This window comes from Trachurus trachurus (assembly GCF_905171665.1).
Source record: "Trachurus trachurus genome assembly, chromosome: 9".
Taxonomy (NCBI): Eukaryota; Metazoa; Chordata; class Actinopteri; order Carangiformes; family Carangidae; genus Trachurus; species Trachurus trachurus.
The window spans coordinates 665,137-685,451 of NC_139895.1; the positions used below are offsets into that span (position 1 = coordinate 665,137).

Consider the following 20,315-nt stretch of genomic DNA (forward strand, 5'->3'; position numbering starts at 1 on the left):
AATCTGAATGTTTTATTTTGTGTTTCTTTTGCAGCACTATGTCTCATAATTATTTTGACACCCTCTTTGAAACCCACCGTTCACGCTATCTTGAAAAACTACAATGAATGAATCTAGCGGTATGCTCCTTTAGCCTCCCACAGTGATCAATGACTCCACACAGTGGCCAGAAATGTCTGACCCAGACATCTACACGTATCTGGTGGAATCACCGGGAGGTTTTGGCTCAGTGTTGTCTGTAAACAGCCTGTTAATAGACAACTTGTTGTTACTTAGTTTGTCAAGACAGTTAGGCTGAACTTTTCAATGGAGGGATGCCGGGCGCTGCCCCTAAATTACCCAGAATGCATCGGTCATTCTCATTTGCATAAAAAAGCCGCTCTGGTCCATGAGGGAAACTGTCTGCTCAGATTCTAGTTCAGTACTGGCTGGTTTCTGTAGCAGTCGTTCAGATAACAGGTTGTTCTAGTAGAAATGCAGCAGGTCCACAGGTTCAGAAACATCATTCATCACAGGGAAAGTGGCCAAAGCAGTGGGGGGAAGAAAGGGTTGGTATGAAGTGAACACACCACTCAGGTTATCTACGACCGAATCACAGCCGTGCTGATAGACAGTACAACAGCTCTCCCTCTGTGTGATGTTGCTTTAATATATACATGGTAAACTCTTTGCATATTTATATTTTTACATATTTCTTTTCCCCTGGCACAACAGTATTGTTATGTGCATAAGGGTTAATAAAGTTTAAAAAAAAAGGTGTCAGAGTTCACCTGTGACCTGTGACGACAAACAGGAAGTAACACCTCTTCACAATAAAAGCACCAAACAAGTTTCACTGAAGAGTTTTTATTATTAAATTGTCGTGTGACCTCGTGACCTCGTGACCTCTAGCGGCGGCGGTACAGGATGTCCCAGCTGTCCCTCCAGCGCAGCGCCTGCAGCTGATTGGCCGAGGGCCTGGTGACCTCTAGCGGCGGCGGTACAGGATGTCCCAGCGCCTGCAGCTGATTGGCCGAGGGCCTCGGGGCCTCTAGCGGCGGCGGTACAGGATGTCCCAGCTGTCCCTCCAGCGCAGCGCCTGTAGCTGATTGGCCGACAGCTCGGGGCCTCTAGCGGCGGCGGTACAGGATGTCCCAGCTGTCCCTCCAGCGCAGCGCCTGCAGCTGATTGGCCGACAGCTCGGGGCGGCCGTAGGTCACGGGGCTGAAGGTTCTGTAGGACAGGAAGACGGACAGCAGCACGCCGCACGCACACACACACGCCGCTCGCCGCTGGCCGGCGCTGCTGCAGAGACAGAGGGAGGACGACATCACCATGACATCACCATGACATCATCACACTGACAGAGCACTTTATTACATCGTATGTAGGGATGTCACCATTACTTGTTTTCACAATTAATCGTGGTATTAAACGCCACAATTATTTAATGGTAAAGATACTGGTCCGTTTAACTAACGTAACATTGAATTAGTAGGAATTTAAATGTTAGTGTGTCATTTGTATTAAAAAACTACAATAAAATAAAACAAAAAACGATTAAAATAACGTAAACATTTGGTATAGACGACAATTCATGACCTGAATATGTCAAACACTTCCTCTGGGGGGTTAATAATAATTGGTCATATATTATTAGATATTTGAAATATTTTGTGTAAACAGTGAGTAATGTAATTATATTTAAACTATATTTGATTTGACACATTCATAGTGTTGTGAAATTAATTAATTAATGCAGAATAATCGTGATAATCGTAACACTGTGATTATTTCTCTGACAATAATTGTGCCAAGAACATTTGTAATCGTGACATCGCTAGTCGTGTGTTGTTGGTTCTTGTTTGTGTTTCTCATTCCATCTTAGCACAACTCCAACTAGAAACCCTGTCCTGGTCTTTGCATTGTTGCACCTTCATCCATCTTATCCGTCGTAAACAGTTCGTCTCACCTACATTTACTAAACTGCACTACACTTCCTGTTTTTTTTGTCTCTTGTGTGTCGAGTTATTTATTTATTTATTTATTTTATTTAAAGGTTTAAGGATCAGGGACATTGCACTGAGTTAACTGTCTCTCTTTGTAGTTAGGGCCACGGGCCATCGCACCGGGCACTGATCCCTACAGCTATGAAATAGAAATAGAAAGATAATCATGTGTCTGTCTGATCAGCTCTGTCTTGACCTTAAGATCGTGGGTTTGATTCCCATGTTGACAGAGATGGCAAAACCGGCAGTAGCCCCGTGGCCCTTTCAAAATTTCCCCAGAGGAAATTTTCTAGTTTTATTATCTGTTTAGATACGTTCCAATTTGTGTACCGACCGGCTTTCTGTGTTTCTTGTGTTTTTCCCGTCTATATGAATTCTGTTGTTTCATTTTAGTATTTAGTATTTATTTATTTGCACCATAATAAAAGACAATTACAAAACAAGAATAGTGAGTGCGGGAGAGGTTAAAAAACCCTCTATGGGCTTATAAGAAGCTCCTCCCCAAGAAATATACACACATTCAGAAGATAAATCAAAACAAAAAAAGAAGCAATACAAGTGGCATTTTATAGCAACACTCAAAGAAGTCAGAAATAAAAACAATGGGTGTGTATAAATATAAAATAATTGTAATTAACTGAGTGAGTGTATGAGCATGTAAAGGTTTTTACCACCTGGACAGGAGGACGACAGTCTGAAACTCTGGCACCTTCACATTTATTATGTTCATTAATGTGCACTGTCCTCCTTAAATAAAAATACAATAAAGAGGATGACATCACTGTGTGTGTGTGTGCAGGGGCGGAGTGGGGCACCAAAATCTACCGGGAAAATTCTGACAGCACCGGCCCACCATCGGCCCAAACCGACCCCCCCCCCCCCACACACACACACACACACACACACACACACACACCATTTACATATTTCTGTACCGCATCACCGCTCAAACAGAGATGTGTCATTCCATAAGGCAAAATATATGTGTGCCAGAAGCTAAAAAAAAAAAAAAAATGTGGGTGAAACAACTTAATTGGGGGTCTGGGGGTCCTCCCCCAGAAATTTTTTTGTAAAGGCTACACCATTTCCCATATTCTGGTGCATTTTAACCAATACATCCATGATTTTAACACATTGTTACTTTTATCTAGCTAAAAAAAAAAAAAAGAAAGAAATTAGGCTACAGAAATAACAACAAAACAACAAACAATTAGTGCCTCCCAAGCAGATTTAGCCTACTTAACACTGCTGACCACAACATTACATCCAGTCATGTTTACTCCTTTATTTCCCCTTCTCAACTAGTCTGCAAATTGATTTTACTGACAGCGCGCTGCAAACGCCACGGTTTCGGGTCTTGTCCTACTCACCAACATGCTTCGGTGCCCATGGAGAAGACAGAGCAGCTGCTGCTGTGATGTGAGAGGTTCCGGCTCGTAACGGTACCGCGGTCCGCGTACCGACGCGCACTGGCCCACTTACAGTAAAGCACGGACTGTGTTGTCTTGTTAAATTAATATAACTTATAGATAACGTAACACACGGGCAGGACTGATCAGGTTTGCTGGTTGGCTTCCGTGAGTCGATCTGTTTTTAGCCGCAGCCGCTAGTTTAATGATAACTTTCACAGTGATATGCTAACGCATTTCCCATTTCCCATGAGGCTTTGCACCATTCTACATTACTTTAAGAACAAACAAACAAATTAAATTGCTGGTTATTTTATATTTTGTGGTCATGAAAGTTCTGTAACATTGAAGTAAAATAATTAGATAAAGATAGGAGGCTCAACAAAAATCATTTAGTAGGCTGGATTGATGAGAGTCTGATTCACTATCGCAACCATGAGTGAGAGGTAGAGAGACATGAAGGGGTACAAATAATGGGTGGACTTTCATTTGGGAGTAGAGGTAGAGCTTGGAGATTATCATGGGGACTTGAGATTATAGTTACTTTTAACTCATGAGCACCACACGGCCACGCAGGGCAGCTTGCGGGCCGGCTCACTTGGGTTTATTGGCCGCCGGCCGACCGGGAAATCTCCCGGTCCTCCCGATGGCCACTCCGCCCCTGTGTGTGTGTGTGTGTGTGCCTACCTGAGCAGGTGTGTGTGTGTGTGCTCCAGCAGCGCGGGGCCGAGCGGCTGCAGCACGCAGAGCGCCGGCAGGTAGTGGTACAGGAACAGAGTCTTCTCCATCAGCAGGAAGGGAAGCAGGTTGACCAGCCAGCCACCTACACACACACACCCTACACACACAAACCGAGCCCAGGCCGCTACACACACACACACACACACACACACACACACACACACACACACACACACACACACACACACACACACACACACACACACACACACACACAGTTACTTAGAATTAGTGCTAAGGGATAGTTCAACCTTTAGTCAAATTCCCCCATCACCATAATCCCTATAGTCATAGCAGTAGGTTCGTTACCTTTAATTGTCGGTGCAAGCTGTTTTTAGAACGGCGGAGCAGAGCCGTGAGCTGCTCAGAGCTACGCTACGGAGGCTCATTATGGGATTTCTTGGTTTCCCTCATCAAACTCATCAAATACACAATCCAACAACTCCACAACGCTCTGGTGGACAAGTTGTGAGCTGCACATTCACCACGCTATGAGATAATAACACAACGTTACCACACAGAGTTGTTTTAGAGGGAAATTCATGCAAAACCACTGATGCGTGTTGCCTTCAGGGACAGTTTTTCATCATCAGTCTCTGTATTTCCCTCTACAACAACTCTGTGTGGTAACGTTGTGTTATTATCTCATAGCGTGGTGAATGTGCAGCTCACAACTTGTCCACCAGAGCGTTGTGGAGTTGTTGGATTACATTTTTGACCCCTAAATCATTGTCCTGATGCAAAAAATGCGACTAAAATTGATGCAGGCAAACCGGAGTTACCATGGCTACCCGGCGCTATAGGGATAGCCACAATGCTAACCCATGGGGGCAATTCTTTCAACCACAACAAACAGTCAGAAAACAATCAGATATCTCTGGTACATGACTGAATCCTTAGAGACACCACTGAACTCATATAGTGTAGAGTAGAAACAGTAGAAACATCCCAGAAAGACATTACTATCCCATCACAGAGAGAAACTAACACTTTGTCCTTGTTGTGATGATTTCTTTACTAGAATAACCGGTCAGAGATATTCTGGACATCACCACTGCTCTGCTCCACCGGTTATTTTAGTAAAGAAATCAACACAACAAGGACAAAGTGTTAGTTTCTCTCTGTGATGGGATAGTAATGTCTTTCTGGGATGTTTCAGAGTTGGGCTATCTGAGGTTTACAGTATGTGAGTTCAGTGTCTCTAAGGATTCCAGTCATGGACCACAGATATTTCCGGTTTTCCTGCATCAATTTTAGTCACGTTTTTTTGCATCAGGACAACGATTTAAGTAGAAAAATCTGATAGTGGAGCAAGTTTTTCTTTCTTATTACAAACACAAAAAACTTGCTTTCACTGGCAGATTTTTCTACTTATTTCAAGTGAAAATTAGTTTGAAACAAGTGAAAATGATCTAAAAACAAGTTGATTTTTAGGTGATGAGTCTTATTTAAGTGAAAAGAGTTTAGTTTGGACTAGAAATGAGACAAATATTCTTGAAAAGATGTAGAGTTTTTGCAGTATAAACAGCAGCTTCTCTAAAGGGTTAATGACGCAGCTCTGTGTACTACCTACTGCTGTAACATGTTATGTCAAAATGTCATAAGTAAAAGAATGCTATATCAAAATGTAAAAAAGCAAAAAACACAAGAAAAAGATTATGATAAGATTTTATTCTGTGGGTAATGGGGGCGGGACTAGATCAGCTTTAGCTTCTCCCGCTTTCCCTTTCGGCCATGTGTGTTGTATTATTTGAACTAAGATGAAGTGTGATGATGATGATTTAAATTGACATGCCCGAAATAAACAAATTGATTGATTGATTGATTGATTGATTGATTACCTTCAGGCAGGTCTGTGAAGCCCCGCCTCCTCCTCAGCAGGTAGACGGCCGCCAGCAGCTGATAGGCCAGCAGGCTGAAGCTGGCCACGCCCCACGCCGCCGGGTTCCCGATCAGCTGGACCTGAGCCTGGGACGTCGCCACGGCAACACGTTACTGTCTGATACCGCATAAAAACAGCTGTGTGTGTGTGTGTGTAGCCGCGTTTCCACTACATGGTACCGGCTCGACTCGGCTCGACTCGACTCGACCTTTTTGCGTTTCCACTACGTAGAAGTACCTGGAATCTGGTACCCGGTACTATTGTTTTAGTACCTGCTCGGCCGCGGTTCCAAAACGGCTGAAGCGGTACTAAAATGTGACGTGTAAACATTGCGGACTGCTGATTGGTCAGAGAGCTGTCACCGGTGGCCGCGGGTTATCAGATATCACCACATTTCAATAAATAAATGTTTTAAAATGAACAAACTATGCAACTATGCGACCGCCCCTCCCCGTCTGGCCATGTGGGTTTGTTGACAACGAAGCCGGTGAAAAATCAATATGGAGCGGTGGATAACTTTATATAACACATAGGATGTTACGATGTTACGATGTGTAGTCTTAACTGTCAAAAACAAAGGCTTACAGACAGTTACGGAGCTGGTTTGTGTGGCGGTGCAGCAGAGAGGAGAGGAGAGGAGAGGAGAGGAGAGGAGAGGAGAGGAGAGCTGGGACACCGGGGGCTGCGGCCAGGTAACGGATGTTGCCAGGTAACGGATGTTGCCAGGTTGGTTTTCAGCCGTGAGAGGCCAGGTGAAGGAGCCTCCGCTCTCACTTGTAACAAGTCACAAGTCATGTAGTTAACTATCAAATTACTCCGGAGCTTTTTAATTAAGGTAAAAATGTAGCATAACCACGGGGAAAATCCTGTTTATAGTTTAGTTTTATTTTGTTAAGCGCCGCCGGTCGCTATGACAACCGGCTACTCTAAAGGCGGTACTATGGAAACGCTCTCTAGAATAGAACCTGGTACCAGAGCCGAGTCGAGCCGGTACCATGTAGTGGAAACGCGGCTTGTGTGTGTGTCTGTGTGTGTGTGTGTGTGTGTGTGTGTGTGTGTGTGTGTGTGTGTGCGTTACATTGGTGGACGAGTGCAGCCAGTATGCGATGTTGGTTTCCATGGTGATCCACTCCAGGGGGGCGGAGCTGTACTTGTGCTCAGAGTCTTCCTGTTTCACCGTCAGCATCTTCCACTGTGGTGATGACATCACATCACAGGCATCATCATCACTCTGTTGCCACGGCGACAACAGCAACAGTAACAGCAACAGTTGCCGTGACGATGCCGTGATGCGTTCACTGACCTGCAGCTCCAGGAACTTGGCCCAGAAGGAAATCTTCCTGTCGACGTCGATGTGAGTTGGAGAATGAAGCTCCGCCTCCCGCTCCTTCTGCTCCTGACCTGCACACACACACACACACACACACACACACACACACACACACACACACACACACACACACACACACAGGTCACTAACAGTGATGTCAGAGGTCAGAGGTCAGGCGTACCCAGACCCCCCATAGACCAGAGCAGCTTTTTTATGCAAATGAGAATGACTGATGCATCCTGGGTAATTTAGGGGCAGCGCCCGGCATTTTTACATTGCATTCAGTGGCTTTTTGTGTTTTGATGGAGCGTAGACTAACTAACAATCAATTTGAATGTTTTATTTTGTGTTTCTTTTGTAGCACTATGTCTCATAATTATTCTGACACCCTCTTTGAAACCCACCGTTCACGCTATCTTGAAAAATTACAATGAATGAATCTACGATCGTGTGTGTGGATTTGTACAATCTGTAGGTAGATGAAAGTGAGATATTTATATTTTCTTATGATAACGTTAAATATTTACACTACTAACAGTCATATTTAGCATGATGAAAATAATTTAAAGGGACAACCAGGAGTTTCTCCAGCGGCAGAACGAAAACTTCCGCGACAATAAAAAAGTCTGATATTAAAGCAATACTTACCGATCTGGCATTTCACTCAGCACAGCACAAACATTTGAAAATCAACAGCTCCACCTCCCTCACAAGTCCCACCCACCTCTACCTCCTGCTGCAGCTCCACGAGCCCCCTCCCTCCCTGCTGCATGCGTTGGCATGGCAACGGTAAACAGAACAGGAACGCGAGTGAAACGGGAACAACACAAACAAACACAACACCGGAGTTTTAAACCGTATAAACGGACTCAGTGATGATGACTGATGAGTTTTATAATAAACTGTTGTTAGCCTACTGCTACTGGAGACGCAGGGGAAGTGATTGTTACAGATTACAGTTCTCAACGAGCCGGGCTGGCGGCCGGACCAGCGCCACCTGATGCGCTGGTTCAGGGCCAAAATAAACCCAGACCGAGCCGAGTCGAGCCGCGCCGGTCCGGAGTTCCACCGGGTCCGGACCGCTGAGAACTCACAGAGCTAACAGTAGCCTAGCCGTTAGCACAGAGCTAACAGTAGCCTAGCCGTTAGCACAGAGCTAACAGTAGCCTAGCCGTTAGCACAGAGCTAACAGTAGCCTAGCCCTCTAGCCGTTAGCACAGAGCTAACAGTAGCCTAGCCCTCTAGCCGTTAGCACAGAGCTAACAGTAGCCTAGCCGTTAGCACAGAGCTAACAGTAGCCTAGCCGTTAGCACAGAGCTAACAGTAGCCTAGCCCCCTAGCCGTTAGCACTGGATGCTTTATAGACACATGTGACTTCCTGTGTTTACGTATCACTCGGGGCTGATCACTATCAATGTTACAATATCAGACATGAAACTCCACGACCAGCTGCGGCTGCAGTTATTGGTCTTTTAAAAAACTATTTATTTCCAAAAACCTTCTTTCTAGTGTGTTGTGACTCTAGTCTCCTCTGCTCTCTGTGTCCTGCTACTGCTCTGTGTCAATAAGCGTTCTTCCTGGTCGGGAGGGGGGAGAGGAGGAGAGGGGTGCGCAAAGTGATTACATATTAAGTAGGTTCGGTCGCTCGTCAAATCTTATTAATCGGACCGAATAATATTATTGGTCAGACTTTTCTCAGAATTATATGAGAATGAAAAAATGATGAGTTTTTAACCCTGTTGGGTTTCTCTTACATTTTAATGTATCATCAGATTATTAATAGCATTTTAACTTAGACAAAGAAATGTGCAAAAGTTCCAGAAAGGTAAGTATTGCTTTAAAGGTGATAGCTCCAAGTTTAATTCCTCCTGGCCAGTAGGTGTCGCTGCTCTCGCTCCAACCTTCAGTTTTACTGGTCGCCAGTTGCAGCAGTAGCTAAAGTTGTAATGCTGTTGCCATAGAGATCATTCCATGCCGACGTTGCCAACGTTACCAGATGTAAATATTTATATATTTCGGACCCGCCAAAATTTATTAAACAATTATTTATATACTATTTTTTAAAAATTCAGTAAAATTAATACTTTTATTCTGCTCCCCTCTAGACATTCTGTGGATGCATTATTTTTTTTAAATTAATCCTTTTGATGAAAAAGTTGATTTACTGCCTCAGTAGCAGCTGTTAGTAGAAGACTGTCTGGGACCAAACTGCCAAGGCTTCTATACAAACGATTGTCCTTCAGTTGGGATGAACACTGTTACACAACCAGATATGACGATGCTACGGAGGGTAAACTCACCTTACCCACAGTGGAAACAAACTAGATGAAAAGCACGGTAATGTATAGTTGCCATGGAGATATGGGGACAGGACATATTATCCAAGAACATAACAAACAGCCTCTATCTAGCTGAAGCTATTTGGTACAATCAGTTAGTGTTTGTCTGATTTACTAGAAATATCTTCAGTCTGCTTGTGAATTGGTTCTGTTTCTGTAAGTTAATGTCATTATGAGGAACGGATGTTTCTGAACATCTGATTATTTCACTACTATGGTTAATAGCTGCTACACTGTGGAAAGGAATAAGGTCCAGTGATATGTAATATGGTGTGATGTGTTTCTGTAATTATCTACTGCAATGGACAGTTCATCTGTGAAGGTCGACTCAGGAAGAATAGTGATGATGGCCTTAGCCAAAGCTAACGGAGATGAAATTAAATGAAATAAATGAAATGAGGGGGCGGGGCCAGGTGACATCATACAGGAAGCTGAGTGGTCATGGGGGGCGGGGCTTATAAAGCGTGTTTGGTCGTACTGGTGCCGTAGCGATGCTCCTCCACCGTCCAGGTCAAGCTGCTGCTGTGACCTCTGAACAGCTTCTCTGCTACGACCTCCAGCTGCCTGAAGCCCCAGTCAGGGAGAGACCCCCCGCTCAGCTGCACGCACACACACACACACACACACACACACACACACACACACACACACACACACACACACACACACACACACACACACACACACACACACACACACACACACACACACACAGGTTACTACGCCCTTATTAGGACCGAGGCCCAGCTCAGCTTTGTCCTGCTGTGATGTCACTTCCTGTCAGCACCTTGAGGACGGCCGACGTGTTGACGTGGACCAATCGGACCTCAGACAGGATCGTCTTCCACACGTCTGACTCCGCCTCCCTGTTGGACACCTCCTACACACACACACACACACACACACACACACACACACACACACACACACACACACACACACACACACACACACACACACACACACACACACACACACACACACACACACACACAAAAAAGAGAATGATTCATTATCCAGCACAGAAACTTAGAAACAGACTAAAAACAAGGCAGAAATGAACAAACCAGGACGGTGATTAAACTCAGAGTACTTTCAGCTGAAAACTTTACAATACAGAAAAGAGAAGACGTGTCATCGTTGCATCTAGCAGCAGTCTCCTAGCAACGACATCCTGACAGTATAACAACTATAGGACGAATCTCCTTGTTGTTAACAACTACTTCCTGGTAGAAAACCAGCATGAGAACAATAGTGACGGACGAGAGTTTCTCTATATTTATCTAATTTTTCATGTCACTATATCACCGTTTAGACTAATCTGATGTTTGTAAAGTTTATAAAACCAATGATTGGACAAACATTACTATTTACGTGTGCACGTTTTTGTAATGAGTCATGGTTATCATAGATTAGCCGGGCTAACGGTTAGCTACCTGTTTAACTTTAATAACTCAGTGACTCAATAAACGCTCCATGAAACAATATTTTCTCCAGCGGATATCTGAGTTCCAACATGACTGAGCTAACTGGAGTAGTTTCATGTCGTGTCCCACAACGGGAGGGTTTTAACAGCTGACGTCCTGCTGTTAGCTTAGCTACCGCTGTTAGCTTAGCTGCTGCTGTTAGCTTAGCTGCTGCTGTTAGCTTAGCTACCGCCGTTAGCTTAGCTACCGCCGTTAGCTTAGCTACCACCGTTAGCTTAGCTGCCGCCGTTAGCTTAGAAGAGAACCACCAAACTGAATAAATACAACACATAGCAACACAAAACACACACACAGAAATAGTAATGTTTCTTCAATCATTTCAGATTTGTCTAAACGGTGATAGGGCGTGAAAAATATGATACAGTAGCTAAACTCTCGTTGGTTACTATTGATCTCATTCACATTACAGCTGGTTTTCTACCCGGAAGTAGAATGTGAACAACAAGGAGATTCGGTCTATAGGCTGAGTTACGTTGTGTTCACACCGGGCGCGAGGTGAATTTTTCGCGTGATAAGATTACATACAAAGTCAATGTACAGACGCGAATTGATGCGAATTTGTGCCGGCGGCTGAATGACGCGAATGGCGCAGTGTGAATGAAGCGAAAACGCAAAATTTGCCCGTTCGCTCGAGTTCAAAATATTGAACTCAAGCGAAATATTCGCGTGAATGCCGCGAGTAAAAACAAATATTCCAGCGGGGAAACTGGAGCGAGGAGAGCGAGGCGAAGATTTAACTCGCGTCCGGTGTGAACGCACCGTTACATTATAGAGTCTGGGATGAACCACAGTTACATGTTGTTCTTTGGGGATCCTCTGTTCTGATTGGCTGCTGCTGAACCGCCTCACAGCTAATTATAATTAAGTTAAAGGAGAATTCTGCTAATTTTCTCAGTAACGCTCCACAGCTCCAAGTCCCTGAGTCCGACCAGAGGAAAAGACCTGAGAACGATGTGTGCAGCCTGGACCTAGCTCTCCTGCTGCTAGCAGCTAGCAGCAGGAGAGCTAGGTCTTGGCTGAACACATTGTTCTCAGGTCTTTTCTGTAGAGCGTTACTTAGAAAATGACCAGAATCCTCCTTTAACAGAGACTCAACTTCTTGTCTGGAGAGGACTTTGGACACTCAGCTCTTAGCCTGAGCCGGTCCTGTGAAGGTCAGAGGTCAAAGGTCAGGGGTCACTCACCACCCTCCACAGGTTCTGCGCCGCCATGGAAACGTTGAAGTCGATGTAACCGGACACTTCCTGTGCGTGAGGACTCATGGGAGCAGCGACATCATGGCTGAAACCCCGGCAACAAACAACCGATCAGTGACACACACACTTGATCAGACAGAGACTGAGATTGTGTCATTTTGGTAAATTTAAAGGGATACGCCAACTTTTCTTTTTCATGTCTTGCCTCACTCCCGAGTCCATGACCAGCAGATAGACACCATCCTTTCGACTGTGCGTGCAGTAACAAGGGAGATAGAGCCGTATCGCCGTAATTAGCTTAGCTCAAACACTGGAAGTGTATAGGTAGTGTTAGCCTGCCTCCACCTAAAGTCGCTAATTAGCTTAGCTAACCTAATTACGGTGATACGGCTCTATCTCCATGGTTACTGCAGCACAGTGGAAAGGATGGTGTCTATCTGCTGGTCATGGACTCGGGAGTGAGGCAAGACACGAAAAAGAAAAGTTGGCGTATCCCTTTAATAACCGACTCATAATGATCAATAATGGATTCTTTTCACCACCACAGCCGTTGTTACCTGTTGAGGAAGCGTGACGTCATCCCGTGAACCAGCTGGATGACGTCACCGTGACGGACAGGACGAGGAGGACTGGCCACCACCAGCTTCTGTCTACACACACACACACACACACACACACACACACACACACACACACACACACACACACACACACACAGTGAGACCGAGGCCTGTCCTCCCAGCATGCATCGGGGCAGACAGACAGACTTCCCCCCTTCTTTATGTTTACGGCGACACCGCGGATATGGATGAAAACAGAGACGTTCTATGAGGAAAAACACAAGCACGTCGCAACGAATTCCCCTCTGTTCTATTTCTGATTAAATTAAATGTAACGTAGACGATCAGTTAATGTAAACATTTATTTACTGATCCTGCTGATCCTCCTGAAGCTTCACTTTTCATTTACACAAACTGATCAATGAGACCATAAATTAATCTGCTCCTTTCTCCACCGGCATGACGACGTCTGGCTGACCGGTCGATCACAGGTTCGATCCCCTCAGCCGGCCGCTGCTGCCTCTGAGATGAGCCGAGCAGCGAGCTAACGCTAGCTCCCGGTAGCTGCTCCCAGCTAGCTCTGCTCTTCTCCCAAAACCTCGGAGCAAACTTCCAAACAGACGTCAGTTGGATAAACTGACCACAGATTAGGACTCTAAACTGTGACTTTCTCACATGAAAAAATATTTAAAATTAATAAAGTGACGTTTTAACAACACTACGGCAACTTTTAGCTGCTCTACTGCTAGGCTAGCAGCTAGCATTGCTGCTAGGCTAGCAGTTAGCATAGCTTTGAAGCTAATGCCGTAAAACTGCGCATGCGCAGAAGTCTGGAACGGATGTTGTTCCGGGTACGGATCGGCCACTGACAGGCGGTACTGCTATTTGACTCACTTATTTTTTAACTTGATGAAACATCATGAAACATATGAAATTAAACACATCAAATGATTCTTTAACTGATTTTAACTTTTTATCTGAATCTTATTAATTAAACTGAACAGTGACGTTTTAACAACGCTAGGCTACGGCGACTTTTAGCTGCTCTATCGCTAGGCTAGCAGTTAGCATTACTGCTAGGCTAGCAGTTAGCATTGCTGCTAGGCTAGCAGTTAGCATTGCTGCTAGGCTAGCAGCTAGCATTGCTGCTAGGCTAGCAGTTAGCATAGCTTTGAAGCTGCAAGGTGTCCTACCTGTCGGGGTCTTTGATGATCCACCAGTTGTTGACGTCTTTAAAGGGGTAACACGTGACCTGCTGCTGGTGGGAGCTGCCCCGCCCACTCTCATACCTACACACATCAACGGGAATATATGGGAATACATTTAGGAATATTTCACTCAACATTCATGTTTTTGTTGTTCAGTAAAAGAATTAAAACTTGATAAAGTTCTACTCACAAATACATCTGTTGAAATGTTTTTTAATTGTATTATTTTGCATGGATGTCTGCTATCAATTAAAGGCAATAAAAGCCCCCAAATATATATATATTTATAAAAATGACCCCTAATTACCAGTAAATTCCCATAATTCTCATGGAAAGTTTCCAATTTGGAATATTTCCAAAATTCCCCAGCTTAACTTTCTAACTTTCTGGAAATTTACTGGAAATGTTCCGCCCCTTTGCAACGCTACACTCAGGTAAACACTCAGGGCAGGGAGCTCTGTGATTGGCTGCTGGTCGGGGCAGGGAGCTCTGTGATTGCCTGCTGGTCAGGGCAGGGAGCTCTGTGATTGGCTGCTGGTCGGACGGGGCTACAGCACCTGATTGGGTAGTTGGCCTTGTGTGAGTGCAGCCAGCAGGGGATTGGCTGGGAGGCGGAGCTTCTCAGTGTCACCTGGCTGCCGTAGGCAACCACCAGCGGCTGACCCTGAGTGATGCTGGACAGGCCGCCCTGAGACACACACACACACACACACACACACACACACACACACACACACACACACACACACACACACACACACACACACACACACACACACACACACACACACACACATCAATACACATCAATAAACACCAACACACCAGCCAATAGTTGTGTTTCCATCCACTGAGTCTTATTCGCATTCGTATTCGTATTCAGGAAGAAACAGGAAGTGGTCACACTGACTTCAGCCGAGCTAGTGCTACGCCGAGCTAGTGCTACGGCGAGCTAGCGCTACGGCGAGCTAGCGCTACGCCGAGCTAGCGCTACGGCGAGCTAGCGCTACGGCGAGCTAGTGCTACGGCGAGCTAGCGCTACGCCGAGCTAGTGCTACGGCGAGCTAGCGCTACGGCGAGCTAGCCGGCTAACCTCCGCTGTAGCTCTGGGCTAACTGGAACTAGAACGGGAATAAAATCATTTAATTGTGCGGCTCTTCTAGACTTTCCAGACGTAACCGGACTGAACAGATCAGATTCTGGTAGAAACCAGTTGTTTCGCGGAGGTTGTGACATGTTTTATAGCCGCTAGCTTCTTTTCCCATTATCGTCTATGAGGACAATACTAAGTTGTTGAACGGTGAGCACTTCCTGTCTACTGTGATGCAATGCATGCTGGGAGTTGCTGTTTCTTAGCAACCCTAACGTGAACTAGACAGATGAAACAGGGTGACTCAGCGCTGCCTGTTGGTGTTTGGTGCTCTACTGGTGTTGTGTTTCTATGGCGGCGGTTGCACCAGCGTTAAGCTGCGTTAGCGCCACCTACTGTGTTGGAGTGAGAACCAGAACCAGCTGGTTCTGTTGCTGTTGCTGATCCAAACGGTTCTGTTTCTTTAGAGAAAACCTCCCAGATAATGAGGAGGAACTCACAGCATTAGGCCTGTTCCTGGACTTCAGAACAGGTATTCAGGTTTGGGTACACCCCTAGTGTGAGAGTATTTTCTTTTCAAATTTAGCTGGTGCGGCTTATGGTGCCTTCATGTGCTATGGTAATTATGGTAAATACCAAAAGACGACTTGAAAAGTGCACATGAACACCCTCTCATGTGGTATTTTCCACTGGGCAACTCGTAGAATTTTTTGATGCCCGAGCTGCCGAGCTGAGAATAACCTTTGACCTTTTCAACATGGCTGCGAGCAACGCAAGATTCGTTAATGGTAAGCAAGGCAAGCCTTTAGAAAACAGTTAGCTATTCACTTTATGTATGCCTGCATGTAGAGTTAAAAAAAAACGCTTTTAAAAAGCCAAATAGCCAGCGCTAAATCTCCATGAATATTAATATTTACCGTTTGAGTTTTGATAATTCATCTTCTTGCTGTAAGAGATGAACTAGGCAATCCAAGATTGTTTTACCCCATAGATATATACACGTAGATGCTGCACGTGTCATATATCTATGGTTTTACCCAAGTAACAAGTCTGAATCTGTGTGTCCACCATCTTTATTTTCTCTGTACAACAACAGAAGCACATGAACACAACACACTGGTAAATACCAGGTCACAAGTGGAAAATACCATCTGTACCACAGCACATGAAGGCAGCATTATACTCAGGTGGCTCTATAGTCTGGACAGTACGTAAATTGTCCATGATGAGTGTCAGCTGAGTGTCAACTGTTGTCATGGATACATTCACACTCTCTCATGACGTCATCTCACGGCTACACTCCTCCTCTCCCAATAATCACAAAACAATAACGAATGGAAACATCGCATTTGCTTTTTGCGCAATTTCACAAAATCTGTTAAGTTCGATACACATGGACGGAAACCCAGTTAGTGTGTGTGTGTGTGTGTGTGGGTCTGTGTGTGTGTGTGTGTGTGTGTGTGTGTGTGTGTGTGTACCTTCAGGCTGGCCTGGAACGCGGGGCTCATCAGCTGGTCGTGAGGTCCGCTGCGGTTCAGGACGCTCAGGTGCAGGTAGAACCAGAAGACGTAGAGGAGGACAGGCAGCAGCAGCAGACACACACACCTGCACACACACTGCACACACACACTCACCTGCTCACACACACACACACACACACACACACACACACACACACACACACACACACACACACACACACACACACACACACACACACACACACACACACACACACACACACACACACACACACACACACACACAGGTCAGATGGAGCCTCATTTATCAACCGTGCGTAGAAAAGCTTCTAAATTCTGTCGTAGGAATGAAACTTAGAATGTGTCGAAGTACAAAAAAATCCATAATTATCAAACGTGCGGACACCGGTCGTACGCACACTAGTAAGTAATCAGTGATGATAAATCCCACCTGTTCCTAACTACTATGGTTAGGCTTATTTGCATTCAGAAACGCCTCCAATTGACCATATATGGTAGCAACAATCCCTTTAATTATAATGCGTGAATGGATTTTTTCCCCCACACCAAAATCATGGCAAAGAAAAAAGTAAAAAAAGTAAAACATTTTCTATAAAACGTAGTAAGATTTCTAAAATAAATAAATAAATAAATAATTTCTAAAAAAAAAAAAGCTTAAATTTTAGAAAAAGTGGTAAAATGTCTAAAACAAAAAAATTCTGAAAAAAAGAAGAAAAATTCTAGAAAAAAAGATTTCAGAGAAAAAAAATTTAAACATTTTCTAGAAAAAAGTGGTAATATTTCTAAAATAAATAAAAAAAATTCTAAAAAAAAAAGCTTAAAGGTGTACAGAAATGGCCGTTTGTCCTGTTTGTCACGCCGAGTTGTCACGAGCTGCAACACGAGTTTACCCGAGTGAGGAAAACGAATTTGATTGGTCGTTATCGAGTGGGCGGGATATTCAAAGCTTGGGGCGAGCCCGAGCTCCGTGTGTGTGTGTGTGTCTCAGACGTTTGAATGACGGATGACGGATCCAATATCAGTGGCTGGTGAATCGTGTACAGGCTGACGTATAATCCGTGCGCCTGCATTATCCAATGCGAAAAAAAAAAAACACACTTTCATCCCGGATTTACTCAAAAATAGAATTTTGCACAAAGTTTGGTCTACATCGTCTGAAAGATGAGTTATCACATTAATTTTATGACCCAAAGTGGGCTCAAATTCAATTTTCTTTTCTGTACACCTTTAAACATTTTTGAAAAAGTGGTAAAACAAAAATTTTTGAAAAAAAAGTTTAAAAATTCTAGAAAAAAAGATTTCAGAGAAAAAAAAAAGTTAGAAATTTTCTAGAAAAAAGTAGTAACATTTAAAAAAAATAAATAAATAATTTCAAAAAAAAAAAAAGCTTTAACATCTTAGAAAAAGTGGTAAAATGTCTAAAACAAAACTGTTCCTACGCAACTCTCTCTCTCTGTGATCTGGACTCACGTGACTGACGGTTCTGTCTCCAATCAGGTTCCAGGTGTGCAGCGAGGCCACGCCCACCAGCAGCAGGTAGGAGAACACGCCCATGTACTTCACCCTGACACACACACACACACACACACACACACACTCAGGTGAGTCATAGCGGTTTCACAGAGCTGCTCGGCCGGCCAACCTCAGTCGTCATCCCGGGGGAGAAAACCATCGCTAATTAACTTACCCGCAGGTTTTTAGAGGTTTACCACCGGCTGGTTAAATTATTTTTAGGAGATAAATGTTGGTCTCAGTGATGAAATCTAACAGCTGTGTCAGTAGCATTAGTTAGTCTGAATGTAAAGTGAAGCTTCCTGTGTGTATTGGACAGAAGAGCAGCGCTGCCTCGGGGCTCTGGAGCCTACGGACACAAACCACCACATTTACATCAAGAAATACATGTTTTACAATGAACACATCAGTCTGCAGTAAGTTTGATTTTACTAAGCTGCTGTATATAACATGGTTACGGTTTCCTGCTGCTTTCCTGCAAAAACTCAAAATCTTTCCAATAATATTTGTCTTATTTCTTGTCAAAATGTCTCATTTCTAGTCAAAACTCACCTCTTTCCACTTAAAATAAGACTAAAAATGAACTTGTTTTTAGATCATTTTCACTTGTTTCAAACTAATTTTTATTTGAAATAAGTAGAAAAATCTGCCAGTGAAAGTAAGTTTTTTGTGTTTGTAATAAGAAAGAAAAACTCGCTCCACTATCAGATTTTTCTACTTATTTCAAGTGAAAATCTGCTTGAAAGAAGTAAAAAGTGTCTAAAAACAAGCTGCTTTTTATGTGATGAGTCTTATTTTAAGTAGAATGAGGTTTGTTTTGACTAGAAATAAGACAAATATTCTTGGTAAGATGTAGAGTTTTTGCAGTGTATCAGACTCTCTCAGGTGTCAGGTCGTTCTCTCACCCGACGGCGGCGGCGGCGGCAGCTCCACTCAGCAGCAGCCATCCGTACCGAGACCAGCTGAGGACAAACACACAGGGTTGTCATGGCTACGGCTCCCTGTAGAGTTAGTCTATAGCTGCAGTGCCGTGCGCTCACCTGTCGGGGGCGCCGTTGTGGAAGCGCAGGTAGGAGACGAAGGACAGCAGCACGAAGAAGATGAGCACCGACTCTAGCAGCATGAACCGTGACTGGACGATCAGAGAGTTCTCTGGAGGAGAAACACACACACACACACACACACTTCATACATGTTGTTGTCTAAGTGTTAATGTCCATTGGCCTATTTCACCAGATTGTGAAGTGACGTCATACAGGGTAAATCTACATCCGGTCCGGTCAGCTGCTGCTAGAGCGACTGACAGAGTCACTTTTCATTCAAACAAACTAACAGACCGAATCTCCTTGTTGTTTACATTCTACTTCCTGGTAGAAAACCAGCTGTAATGTGAATGAGATCAATAGTAACGAACGAGAGTTTAGCTATATATCATATTTTTCACGCCCTATCACCGTTTAGACAAATCTGAAATGATTGAAGAAACATTACTATTTCTGTGTGTGTGTTTTGTGTTGCTATGTGTTGTATTTATTCAGTTTTGGGGGAATCACGGTGTCTAGAAAGCATCAGTGGCTCAGCTGACAGGGACAGCTAACGGTAGCTGGGTCATTCCATGAAAACTGTTAAGTTTGGGTCCCCAACATTCAAAGAGGTATAGGAGGCATAATAAAACTGTCAGTAATACTTTCAGTGTCTGAAGCCATTAATTAAAGTTTACTTTCTAGCATGAGGTAAAATAAAAGTAAATAATAAATATACAATTTGCACATATATAACTTTTTGTGTTAAACTACAGTCATTTTCTCATGTCCGCTCTGACCATTTTTCTCATTCATGTAATGTAAAACTTAAAAAACATCAAATAAATCTCAAACATTTATTGTTCTTATAGTTAGAAATACTTTCTTCTTAATAGGAAATATGTTAATTATATTAAAATGTCATATTTTTTTATTAAAATAGCATAATTTCTCCATGTCCATCAATTTCATATTCCACCCCGTCACACCAATGTAATTTTGCGCCAAAATGCAATAAACTTCCTGTAAGGAAACAGGAAACAGGGAGT

The 20,315-nt window shown here is 43.9% G+C and overlaps 1 protein-coding gene across 4 annotated transcripts in view; it reads right to left on the bottom strand.

Moving 5' to 3' along the window:
* Positions 1-992: 992 nt before the first annotated feature.
* Positions 993-20,315, bottom strand: part of pomt1 (protein-O-mannosyltransferase 1) — a 187,590-nt gene continuing 168,267 nt past the window's right edge. For 2 of the 4 annotated variants that reach the window (XM_083979008.1, XM_083979006.1), the window contains 15 exons: positions 19,285-19,396; positions 19,150-19,206; positions 18,203-18,296; positions 16,709-16,864; positions 14,698-14,828; positions 14,126-14,221; positions 12,930-13,022; positions 12,361-12,457; positions 10,477-10,569; positions 10,168-10,288; positions 7,324-7,421; positions 7,099-7,212; positions 5,980-6,106; positions 4,085-4,262; positions 1,010-1,284 (listed from right to left, as the gene is read on the bottom strand). In XM_083979008.1, coding sequence (XP_083835134.1) covers positions 1,110-1,284; positions 4,085-4,262; positions 5,980-6,106; positions 7,099-7,212; positions 7,324-7,421; positions 10,168-10,288; positions 10,477-10,569; positions 12,361-12,457; positions 12,930-13,022; positions 14,126-14,221; positions 14,698-14,828; positions 16,709-16,864; positions 18,203-18,296; positions 19,150-19,206; positions 19,285-19,396 — 1,742 coding nt within the window. In that variant the 3' untranslated portion in view covers positions 1,010-1,109. Of the gene's footprint in view, positions 1,285-4,084; positions 4,263-5,979; positions 6,107-7,098; positions 7,213-7,323; positions 7,422-10,167; positions 10,289-10,476; positions 10,570-12,360; positions 12,458-12,929; positions 13,023-14,125; positions 14,222-14,697; positions 14,829-16,708; positions 16,865-18,202; positions 18,297-19,149; positions 19,207-19,284; positions 19,397-20,315 lie in introns of all 4 variants that reach the window. The other 2 variants (XM_083979007.1, XM_083979009.1) reach the window with 2 other exon arrangements.